Source organism: Chiloscyllium plagiosum, unplaced genomic scaffold (genome assembly GCF_037043375.1).
Source record: "Chiloscyllium plagiosum isolate Xiang-an unplaced genomic scaffold, Cpla_swu_hap1 HiC_scaffold_13, whole genome shotgun sequence".
In the NCBI taxonomy this organism is placed as follows: Eukaryota; Metazoa; Chordata; class Chondrichthyes; order Orectolobiformes; family Hemiscylliidae; genus Chiloscyllium; species Chiloscyllium plagiosum.
The window spans coordinates 31,137,727-31,156,028 of record NW_028270151.1 but is presented as its reverse complement, the minus strand read 5'-3'; the positions used below and the strand labels follow the sequence as shown (position 1 = coordinate 31,156,028).

The following is an 18,302-nucleotide window of genomic DNA, read 5'->3' as shown; positions in this document are numbered from 1 at the left end:
TAATATACAATGTTTGAGGATTCTGGGTCTACTCTCAACGGAGTTTAGAAAGATGGGGGTGGGGGGGGGGTGATCTAATTGAAGCTTACAGACTACTGAATGGCCTGGACAGAGTGGATGTTGGAGAAAATTTTTCCATTGGTCAGAGAGACTAGGACCCATTTCACTGGCGTCCCATCCACAACCTTTCAGCATTTCTTCCTCTTCACCACTGATGTACAGTAGCAGGATGATGTACTATTTACAAGATGTAACACACTGAGCCCTCTCCAATAGCACCTTCCAAACTCACCTCTTCCATCACCTAGCAGGAAAGGTCAGCATTATAACATCATCACCTGCAAACTCCCCTCCAAGTTGCACAGCATCCTGTTTGAAAACTATAATACTGTATCTTCGTTGTCACTTAGTCAAAATCCCAAAACTCCCCTCCTAACTGACAGTGTGCCTGACCCCAAGGACTGAGCAGTTCAAGGCAACAGTTAACCACTACCTTCCCCAGGGCAATTACAGACAGCAGTGAATGCTGGCCTAGCCAGAAAAGCCATTATGCCATGATCAAGTATCAAAATACTGAGGGGTTTAAACCTATTAGTCTGTAATTTCAGTTTCACAGCTGCTATGCTGCTCCTCCTTTTATGACATTATAATAAAATGTGGTTTTGAAAATTTAGATTTTGTTTAAAAATTTGACTTTTGTTCTACTAGAGATTTTCCCCTAATTACCCATCTTTCTTCCAGCGATAACAAGGTCATCGTTGTGTCTGCTCATTTTAATGCTGCACAGTTTCTTCTTATAATCACCTCCATGATCTGCCACAAGACTCATTTCAAATCGGAAATGTGCAGGCAATTCATCCTTGTTGAACCGAACTACTCGAGGAGAGGAATTGAAACAATAAAAACAAAAACACACCGCATCAGATAAAATGAAGCCCAAGATTGAAAATGCTACCCAGCTGCAACAATTCAGACATGAAAAACAATAAATGATGATTCATTTTCCTAAGCTCAGAAATGTCATAACAGTTCAAGAGAGATGTCACACAATACCTGATTTAAGGATTGTAATTTGTAGATTTAAACATGTTATATGTGGAACGGGTAGAAAAATTATTTGGGGTTGATCATGACTGTTTAAAGAGAAGGTCACTGTATGTAGTAATTTATTAGTTGCATTCAGCAGCACAGCTTCTGTAAAAGCAGATGCTACATCATTGTGTGTACATGCCATATTATTTACTGGTATAAATAATGGTTTACAAATATTTCGTTTATACTGTTTACATTTCATGGGACAACTTATACAACAAAGTGATTTTTGCAGAATGCTTTACAATGTAGGTACGCCTTATATAGAATTTTCAGTGGAATCTCTTTGAAGCAGTTGTGATTAGGCAAATATGTCAGAGCATAAAAAAATTGTCTGTTACTTATCTTGTGCATACCATCTCTAAAGGCAATAGCCATATCAGTGAGCATATGTGTAATTGCTTCCTTCACAAATGTATAACACCTCTTTCAAGTAGAATTGTTCTCCCCGGCAGTTGTAGTTGTTTTGGTAAGGTTAGCTTCTATTCATTGACATTTATTCTTTAAACACAAAATTCCTGAAAAAACTGTTTTAGCCACAGAAACTTTGGTAAACACTGTCCATTATATTTGGAGAGGAGAAATTTGTAGGTGAGGTGGAGAGTAGTAATGGAGTGGAAACAGCCAGGACCTGGGTTACAGAAGAGATAGGCATGAGATGTGGAAGTTTAGAAAATAAAGAGAAATAAATTTAGAAATTAATGAAGAAAGGGAAAAGAAACAGGATTCACTGAAGTCTAACATAAATGCAATGGGCTGGCTAGGTTCCTATGGTAATGTAATATCATGGAGCACAATATAGAGCAGTCTTAAAGCTCTATGTTTTCCAAAGGAATTGAAAATTCATCTTTGATGAACAAGTTTTGTAATTCACTTGTGAAAAGTAATCAATTTCCTTAGATCCCCAGTGGAATGTTAATGGATTTTGAGTAAAAGGAAAAAAAAATTAGAATCCAGTCATTTACTTGGTTTTTAATCTAGTCTCGTCTGCAATTAAATGGGATCCAAGTAGGCAGCTTATTCAAGGAATGCAGGGATAAGAAATAAAAATGCACTAAGGACTTCTCTTCAGAAGTTGGATGAAGGTGTATTGCTGGAACATTGGAAATGGCATTCTGTTCCTTAATCTGTACTGCATAATCAACGATGCAGATACTGGATGCCATTTTGATGTGTATGCCAGGTATGTACTCAACTTTGCTGACAGCCACAATATGTACTTTATCTGTATTGAGTTCAATGATGCTCTTATTAAACCCTAACAACAAAATAATGTTCCTAACATTGGCAGTAACATTTTATGTTTGCTATAATTTTGAAGTTATTCATTTCCCATCAATTTGCTCTTCATGTCACCAAGAATCATCAATCATTTATTAGCTGCATGGTTGACAAGGCCAGCATATATTATTGCCAGGCTAAAGTACAATAAGCTTTCCAGAGAATGTTAGTTTATCAACAATAATTTAATATCCCTTTTGTTAAAAGCTAATATTCTGTGGTAAATTTTATAGTACTGTTAGAGAACTGTTAGAGAGTGTTTTACCTATTAGAAATAGGCAACAATGGCAGTCTGTAGAAGTATTTTAATAAATACTTTAAAATATTCAAATATATTACTTTTATTTTTGAACAATTATTGTTACTGTTCTCATTGTACACCATTAAAAAGCATTAACTGGTGGATATGTATGGTAGATAGGCCAAATGATTCCATCTGTCCTCTGATATGTTTTTGAGAGTATTGTGTTAGATTTACAATTAAGTGTTGTTAATGACCATTCCTGCGTGGGTGCACCTTAGTTCATCAATAAATGAGACTCTTACCCAATAGTGATACACAGGATTGAAAAGAGAACACTCCCAATTGTATTCTGGCTTACTGGAAAATATTACTGCCCATCAGGTGACATCTTTGTCATCTTCAAAATGAATATATACTCTCATCAGACTAAGGCTAGAACTATAAACCAACAGACATTATTAACCTTTGGACATGTATATTTTGGAGCAACTTACACACATTGCTTGAAATGTCAAAATAACAAAACATCTCAATGTTATATTGGTCATTAACTTTTTAAATGGTAAAGCTTGACTTGTGGGTATAATTTAGTTTTCCTGCCTTGTTTTAGACTGACCTACAGGTTGCATAAAAAGAGATATAGATGATCTCTACTGAAACTGTTAACAATTGAAAACAAAATTGACCACACAGTGACCAGTGAAACTGTGCCTTGAAATTCCACATTTTAAAAAATACTTTTTTTGTTGTTACATTTCATAAACAAAGCAAATCAGCACCAACGTAACATTATAGTTTTTCAAAACTTAAATTCAGAAGGCACTGGATTATGAGAGCAAATGCATATACAGATAAAACAAAGGAACATCCTGAACTTCAAGTCCAGGTCCATGGCAATGTGGCACACTCTGAATGTTCCCAAACAAAAATGTAAATCAAATACATTTACCTTTGGACATGATTAATGTATATTGCTAATGAAGCTCTCTTTCCAAACTGGTTATGCCAAGAACCACCCTCGTTTATATACATCAAGCTTTTTAAAAAAAAGACATCACTCTTGTGATGTGAATATTACTGGCTAGCCCAGCAGTTATTGATCATCTCTAAATGCCCTCGAAAGATAATGAGCGCTTGCTCCACTCATAGCGGGGGCTCCAGTATTTTGATCCAGTGACAGTGATCCAGTTCAGAGTCTGGATCATGTGCATTCTCATGCATCTGGTACTCATGTCCTTCTAGGTGGTGGAGGTCACAGATTTGGAAAGTGGATTTGAAGGAGCCTTCTTGCAGTGCTTCTTGTAGATTGTGTACAATGCTGCCACAATGCATTGGTGGTGAAGGGAGAGAATGTTGAAGGTGGTGGATATGCCAATCAACAGCCTTCTTTATCCTGAATTATACAGAGCTCGTGTTGTTGGAGCTGCACTCATCCAGGCAAAGTAGAGACTATTCCATTACAGCCTTGACTTGTGCCTTGTAGATTGTGGACAGGCACTGAAGAGACAGGAGGCGAGTTCCGCAGTGCAGAATTCCTAATCTTTTAATCGTTTTTGAAGCCACAGTATTTATGTCCGGTACAGTTCAGTTTCCGATCAATGGTGTATTGTCTTTTGGTGTCTCTGGGAAAGTCATACCTGGATTTCACTTGACTTGAACATCTCAGAACTGGACTTCAATAGAGAGTGGATCTCCCAGTTCATCCGTGATTTCCATGATTTGTTTTTTTTTGTGGACTACATATACCTGGATAATTTTCCACATTATTTTGTTTGCCAGTGTCATAGCTGTACTGGAACTGCTTGTCCAGGGACCCCGCTAGTTTAGAGGTATAAGTCTACTCAGTACTATTGCCATAATGTTATCCAGGCTCATAGCCGTTGCAGTATCTAGTTTGTTCAGTTGCATCTTGATAACGTTTCCACAGCAAAGAAATTATATATTATGACTGATCAATTATAATTCGTTATTGAAATAATTGTAGATCTCATTTTCCTATTAAAAATTCAGCAATAGGTCATCCATTATTGATTCTCTCACTAACCCTGACCATATTAAATGAAGTGTTATGCACTTGTTAAGCATAGTGGACTATCACTTTTAGAGACAGATCACATGATATGATGACATCATTTCTGATGAAGGGTTTATGCCTGAAACATCGATTCCCCTGCTCCTCGGATGCTACCTGACCTGCTGTGCTTTTTCAGCACCACACTCTCCACCATGACGACCACATGGACCATTTTGAACAGGGAACAGCTTAGTCTCACCTTGACACCTGGAGAGTGAACATTTCCTTAATAAAGCTGCTGTTGTTCAACACTTTGGTCTCCTGGTCCTTTTTGAAATGTAACACAAGGTGGCGGGGATAAAAATTGCTGTGACATCTAGTTGGGCAATCCAATGATTCCTCAAAAAACAAACAATCGTAAATCCTAACTGCAGATCTCAGAGACATTTGAAAGAAAAGAATCAAAAAACAACTGTTTCACTGGTGCAGGTACAGTCAGAAAGAAAAAAAAATTATTGCCCCAGGGGAGAGTGCAGAAAACACTTGCCAATGAGCTAGCGTGAAGAAACACAGAGTAACAACTGAAAACCAAAAGTTCTGGAGATCACAGCAAGTCAGGCAGCATCCATAGAGAGAAAGCAATAGTTCGTCTTCATCAGAGTAATCTAAACTCAAAGTGTTAGCTTGCTTTCTCTCTATGGATGTTTTTGTGATCTCAACCATTTTTTGTTTTCAGTTCAGATTCCAACATCTGTAGTGATTTGCTTCTATACTGTGAGTATCAAGTTGCCTATACAGAAGGAAATATTTTGAGCTAGGGGTGTCATTTCAGAAAGAAACAGGCAACCTGAGGAATACAATGTTCTAAAATGCGAAGGGAGGTAGTACAAAAATTGACGTGACACATCATGCTTTGAAGGCCCTTCCCATTTTGGGAAAAAAATAAAATGGCGGAAAATATCGATGTAGGACTGTACGATGAAAAGAGACATCTGGAATTCCTACACAAAACAATTCCATTATTTTGTACAAACAAACAAAATTGAAACAGATAAACATCCTTGTGTATCATGGACTGGGGGAGTACTTTTAATCTCCTGAGGAATTTGGAGGTACTGCTCAGAAGCTGAGCCGTAGGAATCCTACAGAACCAGTTTTTAATGCAAATCATTTGTGATTGCTTGATTTGACAAAACAACCAGCACGATGGCAAATCCAGTTGCTGGTTCAGAGCAATTTTAAAGCAGTCAGCAGAACTTTTCAAATTCACAGACAACTTAAATGATGCTATCAGAGACAGATTGGTGAATGGTTTAAGATGTGAAGCAATCTGAAGAGGTTATTGATGGCAAGGAACCTCGACTTAAAGAAAGGGCTGGACCGAGCAGCCAAGGTTGCTCGAGTACAAGAGCTCACAAAATGGTGACCGAGATACGGGCACCGACACAGACTCAAAACTGCCATTGGTGTGGAAAAACAGGTCAGACAACAGATTTCTTACATAAAGAAACTGTACGCAGAAACTGCAACAAAAATATGCACATTGATTGGGTGTGTTTGAGGAAGAAACATGGATAACATGCAGTGATAGTACAGAAACTGAAGAATAGGAAGAAAATCTACAGAGCACAGAAAGGACATCAGTAAAGCCCAGACTCTCGGTCGAAAAGAGACCATAAGCATATTGGTCATTGCTGGCAACACCAATCGATACTAGGTCACTCCCTTACTGAATGACAAGCCGGTAGGAAAGGAAGTGGACACTGAAAGGGCAGTTCCAATGTTACCAGAAAGTATGAATCAGAAGCAGCTGAGTTACACTGTGCTGGAACCCTCACAAATTGTTCGAAGAACATATAGAGGTAAAATGGTGCCTTTTTCAGGTTGTTTCAATATGCATTTTCAGTTATGGCCTCATGATATTATTACTAGTCTATTAGTCCAAATGTTCAGCTAATGTCCCAGGGACCTGGGTTCGAATCCTGCCATGGTGGTGAAATTTGAACTCAACAAGAGAACAAAAAAGAAAGATGACCATGAAACCATTGTTGATCATCGGGAAAACCCATCTGGCTCACTATTATCCTTCAGGGAAGGAAATCCTTACCTAGCCCACTTACATGTGACTCCAGATCCATAGAAATGTGGTTGACTCTCGACTGCCCTCTAAAATGGCCGAGCCAGTCACTCAGTTTAAGGGCATAGAGTCATAGAAACGTGCAGCACAGAAACCTTTTGTCCAACTTGTCCATGCTGACCAGATATCCCAACCTAATCTAGTCCCATTTGTCAGCATTTGGCCCATATCTCTCTAAACTCTTCCAATTCATGTACCCATCCAGATACCTTTTAAATGTTGATTTGGAGATGCCGGTGTTGGACTGGGGTGGACAAAGTTAAAAATCACACAACACCAGGTTATAGTCCAACAGGTTCGTCTTGAAGCACAAACCCTCGGAGCACCGTTTCCCCGTCAGGCAGCCAGCAGGGCAGGATCACAAGACACAGAATCCACAGCAAACATTCACATTGACAGTGAACCGAAAGCTGCAATCCATTCTAAAAGATGAAAGACTTAACAGCAATCTAGGTTGCTCAATATATCATTTTAATTGCATGACGTGATCTTTCACTACAAACTCTGTGTCTTATGATCCTGCTCCACCAGCCACTTGATGAAGGAGCAGTGCTTCCAAACAAACCTGTTGGACTATAACCTGGTGTTGTGAGATTTTCAACTTTTAATGGGGGCAATATAAGTTGGCCTAACAGCAATACCCAATTCATAAGTGAATAAATTATATGACCAATCTGAAAATTTATCCTTAACAGATTATCCAAGATAATTTTCCAGCTTTATTGGGAAGAACGTATTTGGAGAAAATCAAACTCAACTGGGTTGAAGTAAATCACTTGCAACATTTCTGAGACTGATCTATCACAAATGCTAAAGAAACATGCTGTTGTTTTCAATGGGGATCTGGGAAGCATGAAAAAGATCAAAGGCACCAGCACTTAAAAATGCAAATCAACTTTAATCATTTTTGAGCTTGCTAAATTACAACGGCAAATTTGTCCTAAATCTTGCAAACATTCTCAAGCTGTTGCAATTTACTATGCCAAAACCAAAATTGAAAATGGGAAGAACATTGTAAAAGAGCCTTTATACAAACCAAAAGAGGCTTTCATAAAGTCAGAAGTCCTGACCCATTGCAACTAGCAGGCAATGCATCACTGTATGGAATGGCAGCAGCTGTTTCTCACATTTTACTCAATGGTAAAGAGAAGGCAATAGCTTTTGTGGAAAATCATTAAACAAAGCAGAAATGAACTATGTACAGATAGAGAAAGAAACTCTGGGAATTACTTTGGCATTATACAATTCCACTAATATCTGTATGGCCAGGAATTTACCCAACTAATAGACTGCAGATCAATGACCACAATATTTGGGCCTCAAAGGGATACCTCCTCCAGCAGTGAGCTAAATACAGATGGGGGTATCGTTTTGATCAGCTCACACTCATACAATTAAGTATCGACCATCTAACTTGCATGGAAATGCTGATGGGCTCTCTAGATTATCTTTTGGCAAATGAGTTGACTACATAGAGTACTTGTGCAGACACTTTCTACTTTGAACAAGTAGAGTACTCTTTGGTAATTGTAGGACAAGTAGTACATTAGAAAGTTTATATCACAAGAGTTTATGAACCATCTAAAGCAGAATGGAATTCAGCATATCCAGTCAGCTTCTTATCATCTAGCCACAACTGGTTTGGCAGAAAAGCTTTTTCAGACAGTGAAATGCTCCTTAAATGTAACTCAAGAACAAGGATCACTACTGAAAACACAAAGCCAATTGCTGTTAACGTACCAGAACATACTCCAGTTGATGACTTAAAGTTCTCTGACATTATCCATGGTAAAGTGTCAGTTGGACATGGCATTTGATTTATTGAAATCACCCATGTCAAATTTTCCAAAAAAAATGTCAATAAGCGTTAGCAAGGAATTATACCACTGATGAAAAGTGGATACCAGTCATCGCTAAAGCATAGACTGATTGGTCTCCTATACAACCAGAGAGATGATACACTATGGAGAAGACATGTATCAACTCTTGGCAACCAGAATGAATGTACCAAAGACAACATGAATTGAAGATCCACAAATAACTGTGCCGATAGAAACAGTATCTACAGAACAGTAACCGGAACATCTGAGGGTAAGGATAACTTGGTGGAGAACACCACGACATTGTGTGAATTTCTGAATATTCAGTCATCTCAGGAAAAGACGATGGATGATATTCCTAGTACACATAAAACACTAAAGGTTAAAGTCAATGAGAAAAGTAAACAGATGCATGGGATGCGACAACACCACACAGGAATCAACATCATTCAGACGACCCATCTTTGGCTGTTCTATATACAATTGTAAATACTGTGAACATTTTCATTGTAAGACGAGGGATGTGGCGTATTTTTGTAGATATGGTGAACTGTCACTTTGAAAGTCCAATCACATTACATCAGCCATTTTGGGCAGGAAACTAATTTCACTTTGTTGCTTGCAGAGTGATCATCACCTTAACAAAGCTCTGGTTGGTAAACATATTGGCCTCCTGGCCCTTCAAAACACGCAGATTAACCAATTAATGGCAATTACCCCAGATCTGCCTGAACGGCACTTACTTCAAGGTTGTTTGCAAGTTATCCTCACCTTATGCATTTAGTTATCTACATTTAAATTCTGCTCTTGAAGTTACATTAAAAGTTATTTCCTAAAACTTCAAAATTACAAAATCAAAAACCAAAAATTATTCACACCAGGGGCAGCATGGTGGCTCAGTGGTTAGCACTGCTGTGTTACAGCACCAGGGACCTTGGTTCAATTCCAGCCTTGGGTGACTGTGTGGAGTTTGCACATTTTTCCCGTGTCTTCGTGGGTTTCCACCAAGTGCTCTGGTTTCCTTCCACAGTCCAAAGATGTGCAGGTTAGGTCAATTGGCCAAGCTAAAGTGTACAGAGTGTTCAGGGATGTATACGTTAGGTACATTAGTCAGGGGAAATGTATGGTAATGGGTCTGGGTGGGATACTCTTCAGAGGTGCAGTATGGACTTGTTGGGCCGAAGGATCTGTTCCCGCACTGTAGGAATTCTAATTCTAAATCCATAACAACTGTAGTAACATCTTTGCGACAGGCCAATTTCAGCTCCTGATTCAACTTACATCTGACATCCAGACTACTGTTTGGGGGCCTGTAGATGACTCCCAAGAGGGTCTTTTTACCCTTAGTATTTCGCAGCTCTATCCACACTGACTCTACATCCCCTGACTCTAGGTCCCCCCGCGCAAGGGACTGAATATCACCCCTTACCAACATGGCCACCCCACCCCCTCTGCCCGTCAGTCTGTCCTTACGATAGCATGTGTAGCCTTGAATATTCATTTCCCAGGCCCTGTCCACTTGAAGCCATGTCTCAGTTATCCCCACAATATCGTATCTGCCAATTTCCAAAAGAGCCTCAAGCTCATCCATCTTCTGTCTAATTCTTTGTGCATTCATGTATAGTATTTTTAATTTGTTACTGCTCTCACCCTTCCCATCAACCCCTATTTCACTCAACTTTACAGCATGATCCCTGTCCAAGTTTTCTGCTCCCGCCGCTCTTTGCTGCGAAAAGACCGTTGGCGTCGAGGTAAGTTCTTTATATAGCAATCACTTACCTTCCCGACTGGCTTTGCGCTCCGCCTGAACTTCCGCCCAGCTCCCGCCACTCTCTGCTGCGAAAATTAAGTGACTGTTGCTTTGAAATCTTCACTGAACTCCAGATTTGATTTTGACTCAGTTAATTGTTTATGTACACAGGTATGCATTGCATTTCTGTTAATGATATAAATGTTCCAACAATTTCTGAAGATCCATTCGCATACATGCTTTTGAAGTTCAGGCATGTGACTAGTCCTTACTCTCATGCTAAGTTTGGTCTTTGGTATCTTCTTCAGGGTGGAATCATTTTTCTTCTTTTTTTCAGCATTTTTCATCAATGTCAAATTCCCTTGTTAGAGCAAAATTATTTGACATATCAGCAAATGTTATGATTTTTATCCTGAAACCACCTTCCCAAATTATTAGTTTGTTTCAAGACTAATTTCTCTTTCGTGATTGCCACGCAAACTATGGCCTGTCTCTGTATGTCTTAATCTCCTGCAAATCCTCACAAAATGGCTAGTATCATCTGCTTGATGCACTGTGCCCACAGTTATAACATACCAGTAATTAAAACGTTTACTTATGAGGTGAAAAATTGACATTTACTACTAAAACAAGTGTAGCATGTTGTGGCTGTAAAGGTTGTTTGGGGGGGTGTGGGGAGTGTGGGTGATGGTGATGACGTATATACAGAGTGTAAGCAAAAACATGAAAGATATGGCCATGGGGCCTTTCCATATGTTGGGCTGACATAAATGCTACAACCTGTTACCATCCGCATTTTTCGAAGCCTCTGTAACCACTGCTGAGGTAATCAAATTAATAGGCAGGAATATCTTGATTCACTGACATGTATCAAATATTTTCAACTGATTTCCACCTAGGTGCAAATGAGAATAATGAAACTTACAGATTCATGATTACCTGAATGAAAGATATATCTGCTTTACCTGAATAAATAAGAATAGACTGACTAGAAACTCCAAATAATTACTCAAGAGTAGTGATCACCAAGAGAGAATCTGATTAATAGTCAAAAGCAAATCACATGTAATTTTGTTACAATCAATTATCATTGTTCCAAAACTGACATAATTGCTTTTTTTGCAGTTTTCATTAAACATTTGCTAAGTAAACCAAAATGTTTATCGATAGCAATGAGAAATCCAGCACTGGAAACTTTCAGTTCACATTATTGTAATTCTAATTCTGCAGCTAAAATCAAGGTTCCAAAACTGATGGCCACATCCATGAACAGCAACATTCTTAAAGACATTATTTTTTAAAAGCCTTTATTTCGATTAAACCAAGAAATTTCTTTTTAGAAAGCATATAAGAAACAGGAATGAGTCTTTAAAGCTTATGCTATCAATTAATAAGTTTGTGGACAACATGAAATTGGAACAGTTGTGGAGAGTGAGGAAAGTTGTCAAAGGATACAGCAAGATACAGATCAGTGGAAAGTTGGGCAGAGAGTACGCAGATAGAGGATAATTGGGACAAGGGTGAGGTGATGTATTCTGGGAAGTCAAATGCAAAAGGAAAGTATAGAGTAAATGGCAGGACCCTTAGCAGCATTGATATACAGAGGGATGTTGGTATGCAAGATAGCAACACAAGTTGGTAAAGATGGTATACAGCACGCTTGCCTTCAGTTGGGGCACTGAGTAGAAAGCTTGACAATTCACATTGCAACCATATAAAACTTTAGATAGACCACATCTGGAGTATTGCATGCAGTTCTGGTTGCCTCACTGTGGGAAACATATGGAGGTTTGGGAAAAGATGCAGAAGAGGTTTACCATGATGTTGTCTGGATTGGATGTAAGGAGAGGTTGGACAAACTTGGATTATTTTCCTTAGAATGTCAGAGGGGGAACCTGAAAGAAGTGTCTTTTCCCCTAGGTGGAAATGTCAAATGTTTAAAGTGAGAGGGAGGATGCGCAAGACAAGGTTTCTTTTTACATAGAGGGTGGTGGGTGCCTGGAATGCACTGCCAGGGAGTGGTAGAAGCAGGTAAGTTTCACAGGCATTTAGACAGACATGAATGGGCAGGGAATAGAGGGATACTGACCATGTGCAGTCAGATGGTATGAGTTTGGAGTGGCCACATGGTTGGCACAGACACGGTGGGCACAAAGAGGAAAATCCTAGGGCAATTTAGCAAATGTAATCTAGAAAATTCCTCTCTAAATCAGCCGTAAACCCCAATTACCTCCACCCCCCTCCCAAGTAACAGATACTGAAGTTTCTAGCCATACCTAACTTATTTACTAAGGCATCAAATTAACTAAATTTCACAATTTTATGCCACATGGATGCAGTACATCCAACAAACATCTGGCATGGGAGATGTATTATGAAAGACAATTTGCCTCTGGGGCACCACAGTCAAACAATGTTGCTCTCATCCTAGTACTATACACTCAGACTTGGAGCAAATGTTGTTGCCCCGACTCTAATCTGGAGCCAAAGACTATTACCCTTATCCTTGTGGTTTTACCACCACATACCCAGGATTGAAACTGGATCTTTCTTGGTTTACATTAACCAATAAATAAACTTACTCCTGTGACTTGCTGAATCCTTTCTCTGTGATTTTTAAAAATTCTCTTTCGACCTCATTTACTTTCTATCATGGATTTGTCCATGTAAGAGAGGGAATTATGTTTTCACTGAGCTCTGAGGATCCAGACCAGTATTTCACTTGAGCCATATTATTTTATTTTTCCTACTTCTGGGACATCAGCTTACTGTGAAGGTCTGCAAGAGGACTGCTGCACAAGAAACCATGTGTCTTATTCTTTGAATTACCACTGGCAACAACACCATGCTTTACTGATGATATCACAGTTCTATGCTTTTTATTTACATAATCGATAATTCCAAATTGAAATAGTTTTGAAAGAAAAACATGACAAAGAAATAAATTGTACATTAATGTTTATTAGCTGTTCCCCTCTTGACAATGGAATGGATTAGATGAGAGTCTGTACAAACTGCAGCACCAGAAGGGTCAAGTGTACTGAACTGCTTGTAAGCACATTATTCCTATATAAAACATATCATTTCCAAATTACTAGCAAAGGTTGGGTACCAGGCAGTTAATCTAAATGTAGTGTTAAAGTTTGATTTGAGAACATACCCTATCACTGCTAAAATATATTTTCTCAATACAGAAGCCTCTGATTGAGAGCTACATGGAAGATATGACATTTTTTGCAATTCCCACTTGCAAGTGTACATAAAATGTAAAAATTATTTTATTTCAAATTGCTTTTAACATTTTGAAAACATGCACATCACTTTGAGTAACCTCACATCGAATTCATGGGGATGGGTAAGGGGGAAAGAGGAGAACTGGTTTCTTTTGCATTTTAATTCTTGCATTTATTCTCAAAATACTGTTTTACCCCCATCACCACATTTCCCATATGATCCTTATGGTTAAAATGATAACACTAATTCAGGTCTACAAAAAGAAAACATTCATGAAGAGAGATGGTTAAAAAGAAAGAAAATATATGTGCAGCTATTTTAAAGAAACGTATTCCTGGTAAGTTATATAGGATATTTTGTTAAAAGTATGCATAATATAGTTGATCATTTATATCAAAATACATAGTTACTGAGGGTTAATTATTTATATATCTTAAAATCTCAAGTTTACGTCCCATTACAAATAGTCATGATTTAAGTTTCAGTTCTATTCCTTAGCCAAATCCACTTCCTTATTTATACTCGCCCCATTTCCCAGTTCATTCTGATTTGAAAAATCCTATTGAAAATCATGTCAGTTATCTTTTTAAAATAATTCATATTTACCGCTTCTCTTTGCTTCTCCTCTCAATCAAATTCATAAAAGTAGATTCTCTACAAGAGTGAAAGTAAATTATTCTCAAAGTCACTTGAACACATTCTCATCGGCATTCAATATAATCATATTTAGTTATCGTGCATTTGAGTTGGCAAAAGGAAAAACAAAAATAAAAGCACGGTTGTAAAGAACCCTTGTAAAATGAATAAAAATTCCTTTGTATTTTAAAGACTGATATTTTATGACTTTTTCATCAAAAAAAACAGAAATTACCAAACAGGTGCAGAAATGAAAAGTTAAAGACAGTTCAAACAATGGCTTGAGCAAGTAATGCAGGAAGAGAACAAACAATAAAATTGTTAGGATTTCCACTGCCAAACCATGCTTCAAAAGTTCATCGTGCAAAAATCTGCTTAGAATTATTTAGCTTCCAAACCCAATGCTAAACATGAAGATTACTTTTCCTTTCTTTCAGTTTATTATTAAAAGAAAAATATATATAAAGCTTTTCTGAAAATTGCTGAAGAATTGTTGCCCTTAAACATTAAGGAACTGTACCATAGAATCTCCCTTCAATAGTTAGTCAGGCCTTTCCCTTTCATTTAAAAAAAAACTACGGTGGTAATTTTATCAGGTATCACGTACAAGCAATTTTCACAAACAGGAGATGTGAACGCCCCCAGGTGAAAGACAAATCACTTTTCATGACACACAAAGAGAGAGAGAAAGATCTGTGATCAACAGGAGAGAGTGGATCCTGTAGAAGGGGGCCCAGCCTCATTGCGAGCAATGGATGATGATTATTATGAAGTGACTTCACAGTTTCTCCTTGCTTGGAACCCAGATATAAGGCCCTGATTGATCTTCAATAATCTGCTTCACCTGGTTGTAAATCTCTTCCAGCAAATCTCCCTGTACAATACCTGACCAAAGCAGAAACAACAGTCATTACTTGGAAGTTTGCACCTTTTCCATCTTTTACCTTTTCTTTTGCAATCCTGCCTTTGATAGAAAAAATATATACTGGATATCTGACGTTAAAATAAAATCAGAAAACTCTCGAAGTAGACCAACCAACAACTATAAAGGACACAAAGATTGGTAACTGAATTCTGAATAGCCCCCATTTCATAAGTTGTCTCTCGTCTTTGTATTGGCTGACTAACTGGCTTTCAATAGTCTCTTTTCTGGTTTTATTTCAAAACACCAGAAGGAAGTGGGAGAGTATATGTTTTGCCTTGAGGATCTAGGATGCCATCTCATTCAAACTTGAGAGATCAAAAATCACCTCTCTCTCAAATGTACGGTTCCATGTGAATTGATGGTTGAAGTAGTTAATCTGAAACTGTACTTTAAGACAGGAACGGGGATATAGATTCAGACGTTTTTATACGAAATATCAGTGAAAATTTCACCTAAGTGACTAACGTACAATAAAGAGAGACAAATTATTATAACATGAGCCTTACTAACAAGGATGAAGTAGGCAATTCTTGGTTGACTTTAGTGAAGCTTTCTCAACCTTTCACTTGTAAACCATCCCTCTCTCGTCTGAGTGAGAATAACCAGTGCAATTTTGGGCATTCATTTTAATTTAATTATAGAGACAATTGCCACAGTAGGTAATATGAGACTAACTTGTGAAATGCTCTGTAAATTCCAGTTCAAGTTTTATAGCTCTCTCAAAAGTTTTTCTTGCTTGATCTTCTGTTAATCGCTTATTCATTTCCCTGAAAAGGAAAGCAGAAACATTTATTCTCCGTGTATGAAACAGATATACTCTGTCCAAAAGAAGATCTATTTTTACATAGGGCAGAGAAGAAATACAGAAATGTTACAGTGTTGTAAAGGAGTGCCATGGCAAATCTAGCAGGCCCCAGAATTAAGAAACACTAAATATCAGTGATACACTTTCTTTGACTTAACCGTTTTATTGCCTTCTCAAAGTTATCCCATCAACTGTGCTGTACGATAGTTAAAATCTCAAGCAGAACTTCATTCATATTAAATCCCATCTATCCAAATATAGTCAGCAGATTTAGCAAAGACTGATTTCCCTTAAGCTAAATCAGTGCCATGTGAAACTAACGTTAAAGGCGATAGAACTCAGACTCTGGACTTGATAGTAGCACATAGGAACTTGGAACTGTTTAACACCACCAACAGGAGAACAGTAGCATTGCAAACAAATTTCTGGATCAGTTTTCCTAATTCTATTTATCTTCCCTATCCTGGTGCTGAACAGGAGCAGCATTTTATAAGCCTGCTGTGCAATCTAGGCCTTAGGAGTGTGAACACTTTTGGGCCCAGTCCATCAAAATTATCTGCAGGTATTGCTGAAGCAGACCAACTCTAGCGTGGCTGAACAATGGCAGAAAGGGAGAGTTTAGGGATTATGGGGACACAATTTGAGTCCAGCTTCAGCGTCCTCTGATCTGGAGAAGACAGGCAGAGGATTCTGAAGATCTACTCACTAGATAAAAACAAATTTTAAAATTTGCCTTCTTTTTTGGCCTGCTTCCAGACCCAGGCAGACCCTACACGTCTACAGTGGAGACAGTTCCTTCACTTGAAATGAGATGCCTCTGGGTAAACATGGCTCAACCAATGGAAAAACGACATGAAGAATGGGGTCTGACCTGCACTCTCTTGGGCATTCCTTCATTATCACCAAGTCAAAATCCTGGAACTTCCTTTTTAAACAGCATTGTGGGTGCACCTACCCAACACGGATTGCAGAGGTTCAGAAGGGGGCCAAGCACCATTTTGTCAAGTGCGAATAGAATGGGTAGCAAATGCAGACCCAGCCAAGGATGTTCACATCCCATGAATGAAGAAAATAATTGCTGCATCAGGCCCCTGTGCTGTTTCTGTGGGTCAGCTCAGAAATGTTACAGAAATGCAAAATGCAGATAGTGATCTAATAGAAGTTTAAAAAAAAAACGTGCTCAGCAAGCAAAGTAACTGTGTGATTGTGTTTACATATATGTTCTTGTTCAGCTCACATCAATCCAATCCCTCTCAATGCTGCTGGCCACCAAAGCTTTAGTATGAATGGTACAGAAAACTTGCTTTAACAACATTGCAGTCCTTAGAATTTAATGTAAATGAGCCACCAAATTTATTTAACAATAAATAGCTGGCCAGATGCGATTACTTTTTCCAGATTCCAAACAGCAACGTTTTTAATCTTAGGAACACTAGGCACAGATTCAGAATTCAGAAGCTGATCACAAATGGTCCGTCACACTTATTGGATCTCTAGGCCTACAGTGAATTTTGTTTCCTTAAGCGGCAAGTGCTGGAGAATATCATTTCTCAATAAGGTAAATGTCATCCAATTTTAACAGCAAATTGTTGCAACTGCAAAATAGGATCTTTGATGGCACCAGGTGAGATTTTCTTCCACATAGAGGGCATAGAGTCCCAACTTGAACTCTATTACAGACAGTATGCCGGGTTTTTACTTGCTGAAACCAGATTCAGGTGGTACATAAATGAAACATCGTTATTTCTATTAATCGTTTGGTTCAGATTTGAACTAATTTCTGAAAGTGATCAGGCTTTGTGTCACCCAATGCAGCTCAAATAGAATTTAACTGTTGTGTTCAGGGTTAGATGTAATTTGAGTAGTTTGAGAACAATGGTCACAGTTAACAACCTTCATCCTGAACATTGCATGACGGTGCCTTCGGAGATAGAAACAGTTCTAGAGAAAAAACAATGCCTCCAAAAATGAATTCTAAAAACATTGATCTTAAAGGCTGCAGTCTGTACTCACATGATGTTTTCAATTGATTTTGGTTTGACAAAGATAGCAATTGGATGCAGCTGGGCTATTTGAAGCCTCTTAATAGCATTTCCTGACACATCGAGAATACAGTGTTTACCCTGAAGAACAAACAAAGGGAAATATTAGGAAAATGTACCAAAATTATACAAAGGACTTTGATAAGATATTCTGCATTTTGATTAATTTAGCTCAATTGTAAAGAGTTTCTTTGACAACAATAACAGTAATGCACTATTAGTGAGTACACCTTCCTTGTTCATAAATATCATATTCTGCAGTGCATGTGAATGACACATTCTTCAATTAGAGGGCAAGTGTTAAACTGGTTCATTGTAATGA

At 38.2% G+C, this 18,302-nt stretch overlaps 2 protein-coding genes across 28 annotated transcripts in view; one reads left to right on the top strand and one right to left on the bottom strand.

Moving 5' to 3' along the window:
• meltf (melanotransferrin) overlaps positions 1-2,968 on the top strand; it is an 88,262-nt gene extending 85,294 nt beyond the window's left edge. The window contains exon 16 of the mRNA XM_043702473.2: positions 742-2,968. Coding sequence (XP_043558408.2) covers positions 742-800 — 59 coding nt within the window. The 3' untranslated portion in view covers positions 801-2,968. The remainder of the gene's footprint in view (positions 1-741) is intronic.
• Positions 2,969-13,281: 10,313 nt separating this feature from the next.
• dlg1b (discs large MAGUK scaffold protein 1b) overlaps positions 13,282-18,302 on the bottom strand; it is a 435,380-nt gene continuing 430,359 nt past the window's right edge. For all 27 annotated transcript variants that reach the window (XM_087993459.1, XM_043702479.2, XM_087993449.1 and 24 more), the window contains 3 exons: positions 17,952-18,061; positions 15,809-15,900; positions 13,282-15,093 (listed from right to left, as the gene is read on the bottom strand). In XM_087993459.1, coding sequence (XP_087849585.1) covers positions 14,987-15,093; positions 15,809-15,900; positions 17,952-18,061 — 309 coding nt within the window. In that variant the 3' untranslated portion in view covers positions 13,282-14,986. The remainder of the gene's footprint in view (positions 15,094-15,808; positions 15,901-17,951; positions 18,062-18,302) is intronic.